Raw genomic sequence first — 19,441 nt, 5'->3', positions numbered from 1 at the left:
AGATAGTTGCCCCCCCATGGATAGAGAACCTGGACTTTAGCCAATATCGGGTTTATGCCATCATGTAAACGTACTGAATGCTCAAGACACATCATCACTTGCCTATAACCAACTGAAAACAATAATTACCAAGAGCATTAGTAACTATAACATCGCACACCAATTTACACACATCTGTCGCAGCCTATGTAACCAAACACTAACGCAAATGTACTTGTAGCAACCACCAACCGCATGTCCAAAGCAGGGACGCAGGAAGTCATATGAAGTCATATGAAGTGGGGGCTGCTGTATGTAAAAACCCACGGCATTGCCTGAGTTCAAGTGTTGTAGTTGCGTCTGTTGTCCACTAGAGGGGGTGCGGCAGCACCCGGAGCACCCCACTTCCTGCGTCCCTGGTCCAAAGATTATCTCTGCTTTGCAAGATATTAATTATAGGCTAACATCCACAACACAATACGAAACCACATCTAACATCCACAATACAATACGAAACCACAAAGCGATGCTGGAAGATGTCAATAAAGCACTTACTTTTCATTCATCAACGCAAACGAACTGTGTCAAAGTTCTATCCTTTGGTTAAATCACTTTCTGAACACAATTCATCACACATCTAGCTATTGCCTCTGTTAATTGCCTTCTAGTCGAGCCCTGCAACTATGCTAATATTTAAAGCTTACACAATTACCTCTGCAAACACATGAACATCACAGCATGAACGGGGCCAAACTTTTCTGTCCAAGCCCGATCAGCGTTCAACAGAGTAATAACCGAGCCCAGCCCAAGTCCGCCAGAATTTGAACAACACAATTAGTTACATGGTGAACAAATAACCTAACTGTACATGCACATACATTACATTAACTTCACTCGCCGTCCCACAAGTCAAAATGTTTTATACCTTGCTATGTTAAAAGACATAGCCCATTGCTTACGAACACACAATAATTCAGCACCTCAACTTTACACAGCAACCGAGAATACAAACACAATACAATTGTATTGAGGTTAACATACAAATTAAACAGTAGTAGACATGCTTCCATTACTTACGGTCAAATGTAAATGACAATCTTCTAGACTCCAAAAAATCGTGTACCTTGCTCAGTGACAAAATGGTTGTCTGTTCACCTGCCAGCGTTGTTATGGGTACCATGTGTCGTCATTGTGTCTAAACCACGCGGCGCAAAGTTCAAATGTTCACCAAAAATCTACTTTTCATCTTACAGTCAATTTTTTTTCAGATTTGTGTTCTAAACATTCTCAAGTGTCTTCACATGAACTTGTGATTCAATCAGAGTATCACTTTTTGACCTGTTGATGTGTAAAGCATTGTTTTAGCGTTAACAATTTATCCAATGTGCTTTAAATCAATCATTTTTGAAGATATGAAGTTGCCTTTGCACATGGCAACATGTTGTAGTGTCTTCCAGTGACATATCAAGTTTGGTGTTGATTTGTCAAAGATTTGCCAAGATATGACTTCACTTCCTGTTTGGCGACTTTTCAGCTGAATTTGAGTGGCTGTACCGGACAAACGGTTGTGAGGATCAAAATTCTGTTTACAACTTTTGTGAGGCTAGGTCTGAAGATCATCTCTGGTGATTTTGATGAAGATTTGCCAAAAATTGTAGGAGGAGTAGGCTTTCAAAGGTTTTTGATACAACCGGAAATTGCAGAAAATCTATAAACCTGAAATTGACGCCAATGGGTGGGTTTAATTCGTCTTGATCCAGGGAATCCAATGGTACCTAATTTTTGAAAATCGGTCATACGGTTCAAAAGTTGTGTGTGTTACAAAAGTCCAACTTTGACCTGTTGGTGGCGCTAGAGTGGTGTCATGAGAGCCATGAAACTTGGTGTGAATGAAGAAGGGACTGTCCTTAATGAGTGTGCCAAATTTCACAAAAAGTTACCATATGGTTCTAGGGGCTGCCATTGACTCCCATGGTACTAACATAATAAGAAAGCCTACAATAACAATAGGTTACCTCCTACCGGAGGAAACCTAAATATAGCTGCAAGCAGCGATGGCGGTTTCCTCCTCCAAACATTGCGAACCAGGGAAAAATTTAATTTTGTGACAATTTGTCACTGTATAGAAAAATCCATGCTGCAGACTTGCCAATGGGATATTACATTTCAAATCCAACATTTACAATGCTTTTGCCCTGAAGTTTAGACTGAGTGGAGGTTGTGTGTGTGCGCTTACCCTGTGTGTCTGTGAGAATGTATGTGTGTGACACCAAGCTGTGTGTCTGTGAGAATGTGTGTGCGTAAAACAAAGCCTGCGCGTGTGTTAAGGGGAGACTGAGTGTGTGAGATTTAGGAGCCGCGCGGATGAGGAGACAGAGACATTCTATAGAGAACCACCCTAGCAAGTAGTCAAGCATGCATGTTTCAAATATTTACCAAAAATCTACTTTTCATCTTACAGTCAACTTATTTTCAGATTTGTGTACTAAACACTCTCAAGTGTCTTCATATGAACTTGTGATTGAATCAGAGTTTCACTTTTTGACCTGCAGATGTGTAAAGCATTATTTTAGCGTTAACACTTTATCCAATTTGCTTTATATCAATCATTTTTCAAGATATGAAGTTGCCTTTGCACATGGGAACATGTTGTAGTGTCTTCCAAGTGACATACCAGTTTGGTGTTGATATCTTAAAGATTAGCTGAGATATGACTTCACTTCCTGTTTGGCCGCTTTTCTGCTGAATTTGAGTGGCCGTACCGGACAAACCATATGGTAACTTTTTGTGAAATTCGGCACAATCATTAAGGACAGTCCCTTCTTTATTCATACAAAGTTTCATGTCTCTCATTATACCACTCTAGCGCCACCAACGGGTCAAAGTTGGACTTGTGTTGACACACGCAACTTTTGAACCGCATGACCGATTTTCAAAAATGAGGTACCATTGGATTCCCTAGATCAAGATGAATTAAACACACCCCATGGCGTAAATTTCACTCAAACATTTGCTGACATATGACTTCACTTCCTGTTTGGCCGCTTTTCTGCTGAATTTGAGTGGCTGTACCGGACAAACGGTTGTGAGGATCAAAATTCTGTTCGATAACTTTTGTGAGGCTATGTCTGAAGATCATCTCTGGTGATTTTGAAGAAGATTTGCCAAAACTTGTAGGAGGAGTAGGCTTTCAAAGGTTTTTGATAAAACCGGAAATAGCGGAAAATCTATATAACCGGAAATTGACGCCATGGGGTGGGTTTAATTCGTCTTGATCCAGGGAATCCAACGGTACCTCATTTTTAAAAATCGGTCATACGGTTCAAAAGTTGCGTGGGTTACAAAAGTCCAACTTTGCCCTGTTGGTGGCGCTAGAGTGGTCTAATGAGAGCCATGAAACTTGGTGTGAATGAAGAAGGGACTGTCCTTAATGAGTGTGCCAAATTTAATGTATTTCTTGTCCCTCCCATCAAACTCCTCCACTTCCACGCCAAAACAGAGACAAAACAGAGACCCCCCCCCCCCCAAGAAACCTGGTCCTGCAAGTCAACTGGTTTACTCAATTAGTGTCCACCTGATCTGCATGTTGGTTTGTAGTTTACAGTTCAGTGGGTTATCTGTCACCTTACCTGACCTGAGGCAGTGGAGGACAAGAGGCCCAAGGCCTTCTGATGACTTTGGGTAGCCACCAAACACCCGCCACTTCATATACATTTAGCACCGTTTACAGTTAAAATGGTAGTTCACTCCCTTTCAAAACCTCCAAGCACAACAATCATCTTTTGCTCTCACCCATACCTTCCTCATCAGAACAGCCAGGCAGTTCCAACCACACTTGCAAACATAAGATGAGTCTGTGCCACTTTCCAGTTTTTCTTCCCTCAACAAACAGCAAAATGTATTGAGTAAAGAAACCCTTTTCGCTCTGTTCTATTTTTACAGAACTGCATACAGGCCTTGCTTTTTCCAGTCGGGCATAAATAAATAACTGCGGCTTCAAGGATCTGTGGGATTTCTCAAGCGAGCATAGAGACATTTGAGTTGTTTAGTAATTCCCATGCTGCAGTGCAAATTCAATGGGACCCACAGAGATAACACTCTCCACTGAAAACTCAATGGGTCCACAGAGATTACACTCTCTACTGAAAACTTAATGGGACCACAGAGATTACACTCTCTACTAAAAACTCAATTGGACCACAGAGATTACAATCGCCACTGAAAACTCAATTGGACCACAGAGATTACACTTTCCACTGAAAACTCAATGAGACGGTCAATGGCATATCTGTAATGTTAGTACTGACTCTGATAATGGACCGCAGAAATAAGGTCAGTCATCAAAATGAGGTTGAGTCCTTTCAATGTAGTTGCACTGAAGATGCAGAGACACTGTAAAGGCCAAATTATGCTTCTCCGTTTTCACAATGCCTTCTCCGACATGTACTGCCCTCTCCGAGCCCGATGTGCACCTTTTTGATTTTTCTGACTATCCCTCGGAATATCGGATAGCCTTCGGATACCCCTTGGCTGTGATTGGTCCGCTAATGACATAATTTCCGAACAATATCATTTCCGGAATCTCACATTTCCTGTTCCATTCCCTACCTGTTCCTATTCTATTAAAGAGTGTGGATCAGGCAAAATGTTTCTGTCCGACCTCGGCCCATGTCCGACAGAGTAGTGCCCAAGCCCGAAAGCTATTCAAATATTTTGTCCAAACCCGACCCGAGCACAACGGAGTCAATGTCTCAACTGTTCATACTACGTTTTTAATGAATAGCCTGTCTTTATTAAACTCGAGACTCAACAGATACAGTGGGGAAAATAAGTATTTGAACCCCTGCGATGAAATGTGTGATCTATAATTGTAATGGTAGGTGTATTTTAAGAGAAACAGAATATCAACAAAAAAATCCAGAAAACTGCATTTTATAACATTTATGACTTTATTTGCATTTGATGCAGAAAATAAGTATTTGAACTGTTAAAATACACCTACCATTATAATTATAGATTACACATTTCTTTGCAAGTGGCCAAACTTGCGAAATCGGCAGGGGTTCAGATACTTATTTTCCCCACTGTAAATGCACTCACTCACAAGAGGGTGATAAGCATATTGAAATGAAATTATTCACGTTGCAAGAACGGAATTAAATAGCCTACACATTAAAGTCTACACATTACAAGTCTTTTTTTTCTTGAAAACTTTAAGTGCACGGCAACGTTCGTTATAAAACTATCTACATAGCGGATGGCATCAATCATATTTCATTTAAACTTCTCACTTCTTACATTGGACATACAGTGCCCTCCACAAATATTGGCACCCCGGGTGAATATGAGCTTAACAGGCTATAAAAAAATATGTCTTTGCTGTTAATCCTTTTGGTTTATCACTCAAAATATTCACAAAAATCTTACCTTTTCGTTGAAGTAAAATTAATTGAAAGAAAAAAAAAAAACTGTTGAAATTAAATAAATATTTCCCCCCCAAACATGTGTACCACAATTATTGGCACCCCTAGAAAAATCTTTAATTGAAATTTAACTGAAGTATATTTCCAGTCATATTTTACATTTTTAAGTTCACCTGTTTGATAAGGAACTCTTATGAGGTCAACCATAACTTCCAGTTCCACTGGCGTACAAATATGAGGTGACACAGGTCAAATTCCATTAGTCGTTCATCACTATGAGAAAGACCCAAATAACACAATGTCGATGTGCGGCGAAAAGTTGTTGAGCTGCACAAATCAAGAAATGGACATAAGAAAATCTCTAAACAGTTGAAAATACCCATTTCCACAATTATGGAAATAATTAAGTTTAAAGCGACAGGAGATTCTAAGAATCAGCCTGGAAGAGGACGTGTCTGTACCCCATTGACCCCACGCACCGTGAGGGGGATGGTTCTACTGGCAAAATATTCTCCAAGGATCACAGCTGGAGAATTGTAGAGGTTAGTTGAGTCTTGGGGTCAGAAAGTCTCCAAAACTACCATCAGATGCCACCTACATCACCACAAGTTGTTTTGGAGGGTTGCCAGAAGAAAGCCTCTGCTGTCAATCAACAACAAATAAAGCGCCTACAGTTTGCCATGTAAGTCAGACTTTCAATGGGACCGAGTTATATGGTCAGATGAGACCAAAATAAAGCTTTTTGGCAACAAACATTAAAGGTGGGTTTGGCATTGACAGAAAGATAGCCATATAAAAAAGCACCCCATACCCAATTTGAAGTATGGTGGCGGATCTTTGATGTTGTGGGGCTGTTTTTCTTCCAAAGGCCCTGGACATCTTGTTAGGATACATGGTATCATGGACTCTATCAAATACCAGCAGATATTAAATGAAAACCTAACAGCCCCCTCAAGTAAGCCTTAAAATGGGCTGTGGTTTGACCTTCCAGCAGGACAATGATCCTAGGCACACCTCAAAATCAACACAAAAATTCTTCTTCAACCACAGAATAAAGGTTTTGCCATGGCCATCACAGTCCCCTGACCTAAACCCCATAGAAAATCTGTGGGATGAGCTGTAGCCAAGTCTACAAACGTTGACCTCAGATTCTGAAGGATCTGAAGAGATACTGCATGTAGGAATGGTCTCAGATCCCATGTCATGTGTTCACTAACCTCATCACGCATTATAGGAGAAGACTCAGAGCTATTATCTTGGCAAATGGAGGCTGCAAAAAACATTACTTTAAGGGGTGCCAATAATTGTGGCACATAAGTTTGGCGAAAAATATTTATTTAATGTTAATGTTTTTTTTTCTTTGTATAATTTTACTTCAATGAAAAGGTAAGATTTTTGTGAATATTTTGAGTGAAAAACCAAGAGGATAAACAGCAAAGACATATTTTTTTATAGCCTGTTTAACTCATATTCACTAGGGGTGCCAATATTTGTGGAGGGCACTGTATCTGACAGCCTCATTAGAATCTGCATCAACTATGATGCCATCCAGCAGAAATATTTCCAAGCAGTACATTTCCCCTCGTTTAGTATCGTTTCAAACTCTTCAGATGACAGTTTCTTTTTAACTTCCTTGACGCCTGTAATCGCGTTTGGCGCCTATAATCGCGTTGCCACAGCTAGGACATAAACAAATTCCCGCCACAGGAAGAAGCCTGTTATCCTAAATGTGATTTATTTTTTTCTCAAAAATGAACTTCTGCAAGAATAAGGTATCGATGAACTAAAATGGAAGAATAAGGTATTGATGAACTCAAATGTAAGAATAAGGTATCGACGTACTCAAATGAAAGAATAAGGTATCGATTAACTCCAATTAAAGAATAAGGTATCGATTAACTCCTTAAATTTAAAAAATAAGGTTTGATGAACAGGGGTCTTCAACAGGGGGTCCGCGGAGGTACTGCAGGGGGGTCGCGAAATCTTTGATTGATAAGACAATTAAAAAAAAAAAAATTCAACCAATTTTTTTTTCACACATTTTAATGTCTTCCAAATCAGAATTGTATTTATTCCCTTTAAATTTACATTAACATAATTCCAACATATTGTAGCGAATGTTTAAATTGATCGAGAAGACGTTATCTTTCAGTCCAATCGACACATTCAGCTACCCACAGGAGCGCTCTCAAGCTGGGCACCGGTTCACTCACAGCACCTTTCATGCAAATACGACAGCACATGCACTAGCCAATCAGATCGCGTTTCTGCTCAAGTCTAAAGAAGGCGAAGATCAAAAATAAAAGATGGCGGACCAAACTCCATAGCTGGTCTTGTTTGTAGTACCTATAAATTGTTAGTTTGACATTTTTTTGCTTAGATTTTAAAAAATAAATAAGGAGAAATAGACACTGTACAAGGTCAACAAACGTTAATTGTAACTGAAAAATAAGTCTGAGAGGATTGAGAGGATTTGCGAGGTGTATGAGCCCCCTAGCTAATGTTAGCATGCTACTACCTGCTAGCGGTGTGATTGGTTTGTTGACCTGTCAATCTCACTATAACATCTATGTTGTCAACACAACTCCATGCGCCAGACTCCTCCTACGTCATCCGTTGGATCGTGTCAGTCAGGAGTTATTGAAAAGAAGATACATCTCACTAATGTGGGAGGATGTGTGCCATCGACAGATGCTTGAGGATTCACTGTCCCTTTTTTATGTATGATGAAATAAAAACATACAGTACTGTGCAAAAGTTTTAGGCAGGTGTGAAAAAATGCTATGAACTAAGAATGCTTTGAAAAATGTAAACAATAAATGTTTATTTTGTATCCATTTACATGGTAAGACTGAGCACAGCAACAAGACACAACGTAGTTATACTGCATCAGCAGGGTCTCTACCAGACAAAGATTTCAAAGCAGACAGGGGTTTCAAAATGTGCAGTTCAAGCTCTTTTGAAGAAGACGTTGAGGATCGTAGACGCAGTGGTCAGCCAAGGAAACTTAATGCAGCTGATGAAAAACACATCAAGCTTATTTACCTTCGAAATCGGAAGATTTCAAGCAGTGGCATCAGCTCAGAACTGGCAGAAACCAGTGGTACCCAGGTACAGACATTTACTGTCCAGGGAAGTCTGGCCAGAAGTGGTCTTCATGGAAGAGTTGCAGCCAAAAAGCTCTACCCCGACAAGGAAACAAGGCCAAGTGACTGAACTAAGCACGAAAACATAGAAACTGGGGTGCAGAAACATGGCAGAAGGTGCTCTGGACTGATGAGTCAAAATTAGAAATATTTGGCTGTAGAAGAAGGCAGTTTGTTCGCCGAAGGGCTGGAGAGAGGTACAATAATGAGAGTCTGCAGGCAACAGTGAAGCATGGTGGAGGTTCCTTTCCAGTTTGGGGCTGCATTTCTGCAAGTGGAGTTGGAAATTTGGTCAGGATGAATGGTGTCCTCAATGCTGAGAAATACAGGCAGATACTAATCCATCATGAAATACCATCAGGCAGGCATATGATTGGCACCAAATGTATTCTGCAGCAGGAACATAACCCCAAACATACAGCCAATGTCATTAACAACTATCTTCAGCTTAAAGAAGAACAGAAAGTCCTGCAAGTGATGGTATGACCCCCACAGAGCCCTGATCTCTACATCATCGAGTCTGTCTGGGTTTACATGAAGAGACAGAAGAATTTTAGGAAGCCTACATCCACAGAAGATCTGTGGTTAGTTTTCCAAGATGTTTGGAACAATTTACCAGCCGAGTTCCTTCAAAAACTGCGCAAGTGTATCTGGAAGAATTGATGCTATTTTGAAGGCAAAGGGTGGTCACACCAAATATTGATTTAATTTAGAATTTTCTTCTGTTCCTTCACTGCATTTTGTTAATTTATGAAGAATTGATGAAAATAAACTGTTAACACTTCCATTTTTGAAAGCATTCTTAGTTTACAGCATTTTTCCACACCTGCCTAAAACTTTTGCACAGTACTTTATATCTTTGAATTATTTTAATAAGTTGTTATTAATTGTTAGCTCAGAGTTGTTTGCAAGATGTATGTATTAATGGCAGTGGCACGGCCACCCTGTACCTTTCATGTTGTTAAATGTTTAATTAAATTCAATGTTAAAAAATGTTAAGTTAAATTCGTTGTTCAAAAATGTCAGGTTAAATTCACTGTTGAAAAATAAAAATGTTGAATATATTAACCTTTGTATAGTATTGAATACACAATAACAGGGTAGATATGTTTATTTGGCACTAGGCCTATTATATTATAAACAAAATTGTATGCAATTTATATAGTAGGGGGTCCCTGCACATCTCGCCATCAGTTTGGGGGTCCCTGGCCTGAAAAAGACCACTGCTTTAAAGAATAAGGTATCGATAAACTCATTAAAAAATAAGGTATCGATTAACTCCTTAAATTTAAAGAATAAGGTTTGATGAACTCCTTCAATTTAAAGAATAAGGTTTGATGAACTCCTTGAAGAATAAGGTATCGGTGAACTCCTTAAAGAATAAGGTATTGATAAACTCCTTAAAGAATAAGGTATCAATGAACTTCTTCGGTCACATTCAGTCCAACCCTTCTGCCTTTTTGGATTTTCCGCAATTTTTGTATTGACGTATTTGTTTTGCTACCGCTGCACCAAATTTGCCACAGATGATCTTCAGACCAAGAGACTACCTTACATTGGCTTTGTTGATCATTTTCCCACACAAACTCTAGATCAATGGACTGAAACTGACAGCACACAGTAAAAATATAACTACATCACAGTTTAGTGCAATGCCTTTTCACGCCACGGCTGCAGAGGTATTTGTTAACGCTTTCTATATACTTTGACCGTTACTCTTAGCAAATTATTGAATTTAAATGCTACATGCTACCATTTAAATTCAATGTATTATACTGTATATATATATTGAATTTATTATTGAATTCAAATTCTACATTTAACTGTGTTGCTGTTGTGTATTTTTAAGTTTCAACAAAAGCATTGAGGTGCAAGTACACAACAGCAACCGAGTAAAACTGAGTTTGATTGAGTTAAAAACTTTAGGCTAAACACTTACTTGAAGGAGCTACTAAGCACAATAGCCTGGCTAGGATAATCATTACATTTTTGCAAATAGACAGTATGCTTCAATGAATAAGAGCTAGAGAGAAACCTAGGTCTTACTACATACCATTGCAAAGATCAAACGCAAAACAAACACCACATGTAGAAAACCTAGTTTGTTAGTTAGAGCAGCTTAACTTTCCGGGTGTCACTCATAACTGAGAGTCTTGTGGTCATTTGATCCTTTTCAGAAGCATTGTGTTTTGTTATGGACCCTGCTGGCTAAAGTTCCCTGTGACACTATCATACTCTATTCTTCATGCCCTGAATCACCTTTAGCAAAAGCATTATGACCAACCTGCATAACTTTTGTTTTCTGGATCACCCAATTCAATTGTCATATTGGCAGGGATTTTTTTTTTTTGGGGGGGGGAATTCAAGTTACTAGGCTAGCTAGCTAAGGAAAACTTTTAAATTACCTTAATCCATTAAATGGCAGTTCTATTTGCATGAAATAAAAGTTATTTAGACCATTACAGTCTCCTAGATTTAACTTCAAAATCAATGTGTAAGTCGTGGTTAATATTGAGGAAATTAGGGTAAAGTACACAGGCCATTGGCAGGCTTAAATCTAGGAGACAAAAAGTCTTACATACTTGTGCTAGACACTTCAATCATTGCAAACATTACGGTTGAATGCATTATAAGCAGACCTGCCAACCTTGACATTTTTTTATGAGTACTACCCCCCGCGCGCCCCACCCAGACTCCCGCACCCCGAGCCGATCCCCACAGTCCACCCACTACCGATGAAATAACAATTAAAAGGGAGGAGATTACAATAGGCTACTATATGAGTATTTTAAATTACATTACACATCATATAGACACACATCAACATGCTCGCCACATTCTAAAAAAAAAACCTAGATATCTAAAACATCATCTTTATTTAATATATTTTAATACATTCTGACTGAAGAAAATGTTCAGGGGGGTGGGAGTGCACTGTGGGTCAATGAGGGGAGAGAGCTCTAGTCTATTACTGATCTTTACTGCTCACCCACTCTAATACGTTTCTATTTGACAATAATTGTAATAATTTGACAATTCATTTTTGGCCAGGAAAAATAAGGAGTGCACTGTATTTGAAATAATTTAAATTCCAATATATGTGCTATTGTTACACTATCTTTCCATCTTCCACTCTTCTTTCCTTCTTTCACTCTTCTTTCCTTTCTTCTTTCCTTATTTCACTCTTCTTTCTTTTCTTCTTCCTTTCTTAACTTTTGCATTTCATGCACTGGTATTTCCTTCAGGAAATGCATTTTCTAGTTTATTTTATTTTACTTATTTCATCTAATTCATAAATACACCAGCCAGTTAAGTCACGTATCAGAGACGGCCAGTCCTGCTTTGAGCTCTCGGTTCTGTGGGAAGCACCAACAGTAATTGACGTGTGCTAGCATGTGCAATAACCACCTAATAGATGAGTTGTTAATAAAGAAATCAAGAAAGTCATTGAATACTCAAACTCCGTATAGTGACTGAGATGGCTAGAATTGGAATAGATTATTTGCCTCAAATATGCTCATTTGCAAAGTTAACAACAACCAATTCAATGTCATATGTAACTTAATAGCAGTTAGCTAGCTAGCTAGCTAGCTATTACGCGTCAATGGAGTTTCTGTTTAAGTGTTAGCGACAAGCTAACAGTACTGGTCGAGAGCTTCAATAAGACTTAGTATATTCTGTTTGCCCTGACAGCATTCGTGTACTATATAAACAACAAACCGAATGGATTAGACATATAAAAAAGTCATGTAGATAACGTTTATTCACATACAATGTTTCCGTGACACACTACCGAGAGTACTCCATCTTGCTTAATTTTGTTTTGAGTATTCCCGATCCTCTGCTCAGTCTGAACAACGTAGGCTTTCCAGGTCACACACACGCTGAACAAGCAGCTCAAAGCCCGACGAGGAGGGGCGGGTGATTGAGTAAAAATAAAGCGTTCTGATTGGCCGAAAGCACACCACTTACATACTGAACTGTGTGGCTCATTGGAGCAGATCTTCAGTGACAAGGTTAGTGACAACTTGACTGAAAATTGGCGAAATGCGAGATCAGATGATAAGGCGTACTTTAGAACATGGAACCGTACAAGCGTACTAGGTGGTAAAAATGCGTGCCAAGTACGCAAAATGCGTACATGTTGGCAGGTCTGTATAAGTAGCACAGTTGATCAAATGCTAGCAATAATGCTTAGTCTTCTGAGTAACAAAGTCAATCTGAATTCTGCACAGTGGCTGACAGAGCAACTGACTATCCATAACTGGCCATACGTTTAGGGTTAACCATTGCTTTCACCTGTGTGGTGAAAGATCAGAAACTGATTGTGGCCGCGCCTTGTGGAATATTTTTTTATTTTGATCTACGTGATATAAAGGTGTTGGTATGTTATTTTCCCAAAACATCCATGAAAGCAATTGCAAAATCAAGGAGCAGGATAACCAGTGAGCTGTTCAGATAATCATGATGTGGAGTTTGGGCTTGAGGTTCTCCAGTGATGAATCCATCCTGTCTGCAGTCAAGAGGTGTGCAGATCTGGCAGGTCAGAAGTCCGGTTGTGTACTGGGGCCTGGGTGATGAAGGTGTGGGGGAGAAGCCCCTCTGCAGTTCTGCAAAAGAACATATGATTCTCATGAAACCAAGGACTCAACAACACACCTACAGAAAAGAACATCATCCTCTACAGATGGCTGATTCAGGTGCCACAATGTTATGTTTGCCATAAATCATGTGGAAGTTCGTGATTATTCAGACAGCCACGCCACAATAAATCACACAAATCTGAAAGCAATACTCACTTTAATTAGGTAGATATCTGACTAACATCCTGAATTACAATAATTGAATAAATAGTTTAATAATAATAAATGTTTCTGCAATTTACATTTTCTCATTACATTTCTTTCATACATTTCCATTTTAGTCCGGGAGCCAAAGTCTCAAAAGCTCAATAAAATGGGTTGAACCTGACATGGCCTGCCATACTTTTTATTTGTGTTTTTTTCTGTTCATTTTGAGCCTAAGAATCAATAATTGGAAGGTCTGCTCTGCCGGAAATAGCGCGAAAACAAATTGTGGGCATTTTAGTGAATGCACCCTTTATTTTTAATCTGAAAAATGTGAAAAACTATTTTTTTCCTCAAATCCTCAGTGGGTTGGTTAGGCTGTCAATAAATGCATTCCAGATACACAGAACACATCTGCTGACAACATCCACTGAAAAAATAACTCTTAAAACACATTTTCTACATGATTTAGCATCAATTTAATGCAAAAAAAAAAGAGGCGTTTTCTCACTTTTTTACAAAATTTTCATCTTAACTCCATTGGCAATCAACTATTCCCCCAAGTTATGACACCAGTCAATATGCCATTCTTTTCACCAAACAGTGTATTCCTTACACAGAAAAAAATATAAAAATCCAACCAAAATCAATGGATCTGTGATGATTTCACTACTAGTTGGCGATCAACAGGCTCAGAACCTCAATAGAATTTTAGGCTACTCTCAAAATTCCGAAAGACAAGCTGGATATTTAGCATCATGGCACACTTACAAACACACACACACACAATCTTAGTAATTTGAATGTGTTTGGAATAGCCAACCAATGGTTACCAACAGACTTCGAAGCTGTTCATCATTGTCTGTAGGTAAGTCCAATGGGTAAATGCTGCAGAATGGAAATCATTCAATTATTAATAGATATGTGACTAATATTTCTCAGGAATTGTAGGGGCAATTTTATTTGAAAACAGAAAAAGATTGCCTGTTGCTCTTGTTACTCCAAATTGGAATGACAAGAATAGATGCACTGTTTCTTTAATATATTGGTAATTGCTCTCCCGGAGGTGATTGTAGCTGATGTTGATGATTTTATCTGAGGTAAGTTCTATATTTTGTCTTATAAAACAATTGGGTTCTATCGCGTTATTTAGCTGTTTCTGATTGGACGAGAGACGTTCCATGACATGGATTATCCCAGAACAACCCAACGGGTTGTAATAAATTATAAATCACTCTGCGATTAAACATTCTATAGCGCATTGATGATAACCGTTAATTCAAAATTCTTATAATTCCAAACCACGACGTTGACCATGGAACAATTTTTTGTTGCGGAGAAACAATGGCGAAATAAAAAAAATAAAATATTCAATACGTTTGTGTTGAAATGTTAATTGGTTGACTATAGAATTGTTTTATAAAAGCAATATAGCACGAGTGGGAGTGGGGTAGGTAAGAGATAATCCCACGTGTGTTGTTGCCTTCTACTCGGCCTCCGGCCTCAGTGGCTACAGCCAAACACCACCCGTGGGATTATCCTTTACCTACCCCACTCCCACTTGTGCTATATTGCTTTTATAAAACAATTCTATAGTCAACTTTATTTATTACTTTCAATTCACTATTTTTGTTTATGTCTATGGCTTAAGTGTTCATGGCTCATAACAGGTCATATTCCAGTACAAGAATCCAGATGAAGACCCTTCACCAACGGTTAGTAGAGAAGGACCTGGAGTACATGTGTGTGCTTAGCAACAATGTCCAGCAACTCCTAGATGCCCTGTCAGAAGAGGATGTACAGAAGGCAACTTCGGCATGTGCTGATGCAAGTGACCAACTAAAAAAGCTGTCATGTAACAGTGGTTTATGCACTGCAGTTTGACCACCTTCTCCCAGGTTTAAAATAAACAATGTGATGGTTTTGCCGTAGATCTTGTTTTCCCCTCCCATAAAGGGTGAGTACAGATCTAGACTTAGGCTGTATGGTCATGAGCGGGTTTCACCCCGACAAATGGTATAGCTCGAGGTGCAGTGTGAACAGCTGCGCTGCAAGCTGGCACGCAGGCACTGCGTTGCCAGGGATGCCCAAAACACTAACAGTGGTTTTATGCATTCAGTTTGCTCAAACTCAATGTAAGCAGCGTTACAAGAGTGCAATCTAGTGGTGTTGCACTTACATCGTCTAGGCTTCGTGGTGAACAGACAAAAAAAAAAAAAAAGCGTTCTAATTCCCAGTCAGTCCGCTCTCTTCCTGGGCATGATATTAAACTCCACCTCTATGGAGGTGGGTTTATCTCAAGGAAGAATTAAGAAGCAATCAGATCGTGTGTAAGTCAGTTCAAACTGAAAAAGAAAGTTTCATCCCTTCTCTGCCAAAGGCTGATAGGAATGATGGCTTCGGCCGCTATAGCGCTACCTCTCGGAATGCTGCACACACGCCCCTTTCAAACGTGGTGTCTCTATTTAAAACTCAGTTCCACAAGGAACAGGTGCAAGAGGGTGACAGTGGATGCCAGGTGCCTGAAAGCTCTCTAAACGGCCTCTGGTCTGCGGCGGAGGTCGAGTCACACATAAATGTCTTAGAACTAAACACGATTTTCCTGGCGCTGTAGCACTTTCTGCCCTTAACCCATTTAAGCCGGGAAAGCATTACCGCTGTTCTACCATTAAAGCCGGGAGCGCTGTTGCGTCATTCTACCTTTAAGGCCGGGAAAGCATATACGTCGTTTTCCGGTATAAGGGGGGGTTTTGCCCAAATTGTCGGCCTCTGGGCCAATGAAATGCATCAGAATAGACATGTGATAGTGCCTCAAATGTTTTGCCATTAGTAGCTTAAAAAAAAAATCGTTGGCTTTCTCGCTTTGCTAAGTAACGTCTCCTCCGCGACAGCCAGGATTATAGCTCAAAGTAAATTAGGCAAGGAGTGAGTTGTGAGTACTGGTAGTTACAGAATATGGTTATCTGTAGTTGTTAACGATTATTACTTGCTTAAATGTAGGTTTACTCGAGGTAAATGAAAGGGAATATGGTATCATAGAGGGCTATATTAACACTAAGCTAGCTTGCTATGTTGTTAAAACTTTCTCCAGTGAGCAAGAGTGTGAACGAGCGAATTATATCGACATCTCTCTATTCTTTGCATTACTATATATTCTAGTATTTCAAAACAATAATCAGTCCCTATAGAATGTTGTTTATAATCAGTTAATGCTACTGAATCCTCGTTTGACTTTATTATAGTGAATGCTTTGGTTGCCTTCCATTTCAGCCCAGCATACAGTATTTATCAGTTGATAAATAAGATGTACTTGAAATTTGTTTTGTTTTTTATTTGAATTATTCCTGTTTTTTCCCTTTGAATGGACTATTTGACACTAAACTAGTTCATCTGTATCTCAGTGATAGTATCCAAATGAGCATAAAAATATCACTGGTATGTAAAAACTACATGGACAACAAAATAGTTATAATTGTTGATCAAAATCTTATTCCCTTCTGCTCATAATACAACAAGTAAACAACTCAGAGGTTGACACTGTCAGGTCCATTCTCCATCCATAGTGTCCAAATGAGCATTAAATATCCCTGGTATGTAAAAACTACACGGACAACAAAATAGATGTTAATCGTATTCCCTTCTGCTCATAATAAAACAAGTAAACAACTCAAAAGTTAAAACTTTCCCTATAAGAATTATATATTTATAATTATATAGTTATATACTTTATTTCACTTTGTTATATACTTTGTCATATAGCTTATTTAATTTTTTTCTACTGTTTTGTGCTGATCCTGCACTTTTACATATTTTGTTTACTTTTGAGAATGTGTATGTAAATATTGTAAATATTTGTAAATACAAATTCAAATTCCCATGAAAGCCACAGGTGTAAGCTCTCAAATACTTTTTGAATTGTGTTCCTATCTGTTACAGGGGCTGCCACGCGTTGACTGGAATGCGCTTCAGTAACAGTAAGGTGCGTGCCTCCACGAATGTAGTCCTGGTCGCGGTAAAACCGGGCCATGTTGTTTGTGTGTAAATAAAGGGTGTGTTCGTACCCCGCGCTGTCCAGTGTGTTTATCTTTATTCTTGGAACATATAACCATTGAGGTAACGGGCAGCTGCACCGTTCCACTGTATATAAGATATGATATGAATTTGTTTAATAAACGATATGATTCTTTTAACAGTGTCTGAAACCTTCATATAGTTCCCCACTTAGTAGTACTAAGACCAACGGTCAATCAGCAATTATTTCTGTAGGCCTCATCTTTTTTAATGATTTTGTGTTGTGAGCAGTTCAGTGGCCGGTAAAAAAATATTTTGGCCGGTACATTTTACACCTTACATGCCAATGGCAGGTAGGCCTAAAAGTTAATTTTATACCCTGCCCTCATGGGATCTGCTGGTGGTTTTACGCACTCTCACAGGTCCTCCGTTCGAGCCCCTCGAGACAGTAGACATGAAACTTGTTTCATTTAAAACCTCGCTGTCGTTGGCTTGATGTCAGCAAAATGCGTGGGTGATTTGCAAGCTCTGTCAGTCAGCGCATCGAGCCTACAGTTCGCGATTGCTGGTGACAAAGTGGTTATGCGTCCGAATGCCGCTTACACGCCTAAGGTGGTGTCAACTCCATTTCACAATCAAGTAATTGAGTTGGCAGTATTTTCGCCTCCCCCTTTCGCTTCGGCGGAGGAGGAGCGCTTGAATAAGCTGTGCCCTGTGCGCACTCTCTCGCTTTGGAGCACACGCGAGGGGCAGACCTCTTTCAAAACCTAGCCTTTCCCGTTGGTTTGTGGAGGCTATAGTTTTGTCTAATAAGAGTTTATCTTTAGAGCCACCGGTAAAGTTGCGTGCGCACTCTACTCGGGGAGTCTCTTCCTCCTGGGCCTTATTGAAAGGCGTCTCAGTCGAGGATATTTGTAAGGCTGCAAGTTGGAATTCTCGCCACACTTTCATTAGATTCTATATGTTAGATGTGTCTATTCCCTCTTTCTTGCAAGAAGCCTTACACGCTGAAAATTCAATAGCTCCCCAGAGCCTGTGAATGGTTATTAATATGAAAGGTTGCCAGCTTTTACACGTTAAATGCTGACGTTCCGATATATCGGGAAATCATGTAGACAGAGCTTAGTCTGCGTGAGAAGGTTATTGATAATGTATGTGTTCATTAGCTTTTATATTAATGCAGATGAACCGTTATATGAGAAAATCATGTAGGCAGGTGATCAGAGATCACTCTGGGCTACGTGAAAGGACGGTATAGTAATGCATGTGTTAATCAGCTTTTATATGATAAATGCAAATTAACCGATATAAGGGGGAATCATGTAGGCTGGTGATCAGAGATCTTGTAGCCTATGTAAAGAAGGGATTGCCCCGTAATGTTAACCGTCAGCTGTCATGAGAGCCTCTTGGGAGGTCAGAAGTACGAGGAGCTGGTTAAGGTTGATTGACACTGTATTTTTCACACGTGAAGGGATACGGCCCCATCATGGTAATGTCGTAGGTTCTACTACAAGGAACGTCTCGGTTACTTACGTAACCTCGGTTCCTTTAGTGGGACCGCAGACATTTCCAAGGTTTGCGTGTACAGTGTCCATTCTTCTTGGAGTGGGTGTGTTCTTTTGTTACGCTCAAATTGTCCAAGAGGAAGAAGACACGCCAGGTGTGGGTTTTATGCACTCCTGAGGGGGGGGCTCAGGAGATGATCGATGTGTCTCAGCCTTCCAGGCGTGAATGAATAGTGTTTAGAACTTGGATGTGTGACTACGTCACGTCCCATCATGGTAATGTCTGCAGTCCCACTAAAGGAACCGTGTGGCAGGAGCCTGAAGAAACACGACTACTCCATTCTGCTCACCAACCGGAAGCGCCACTTCTTTTTCTTTCTATGTTGTTTTCAATTTCTTATGTAAAGTAGTGTTTATTGTTACACCAGGTTTTTTATTGCTCTTAGCTTGATTGTCTCTCCATTGTACGTCGCATTGGACAAAAGCGTCTGCTAAATGTGTAAAGACACCAGTTAGCTAGCTTTTATCAGTGTCAGCTGTAATGTTGATATTTGCAAGGTTTAACGTGCCTGTGCACGACAGTGCAGGAG

General features: G+C 39.6%; 1 protein-coding gene across 1 annotated transcript in view; it reads right to left on the bottom strand.

Moving 5' to 3' along the window:
- Nucleotides 1-13,038: 13,038 nt before the first annotated feature.
- Nucleotides 13,039-19,441, bottom strand: part of bbof1a (basal body orientation factor 1a) — a gene marked incomplete at its 5' end in the record, with an annotated part of 77,142 nt that continues 70,739 nt past the window's right edge. The window contains one exon of the mRNA XM_080844529.1: nucleotides 13,039-13,158. Coding sequence (XP_080700655.1) covers nucleotides 13,068-13,158 — 91 coding nt within the window. The 3' untranslated portion in view covers nucleotides 13,039-13,067. The remainder of the gene's footprint in view (nucleotides 13,159-19,441) is intronic.

The sequence above is a fragment of the Sprattus sprattus genome (genome assembly GCF_963457725.1).
Source record: "Sprattus sprattus genome assembly, chromosome: 1".
Classification (NCBI taxonomy): domain Eukaryota; kingdom Metazoa; phylum Chordata; class Actinopteri; order Clupeiformes; family Clupeidae; genus Sprattus; species Sprattus sprattus.
Note: the sequence above shows the minus strand (reverse complement) of the source record. Positions and strands in the feature narration are given on the sequence as shown.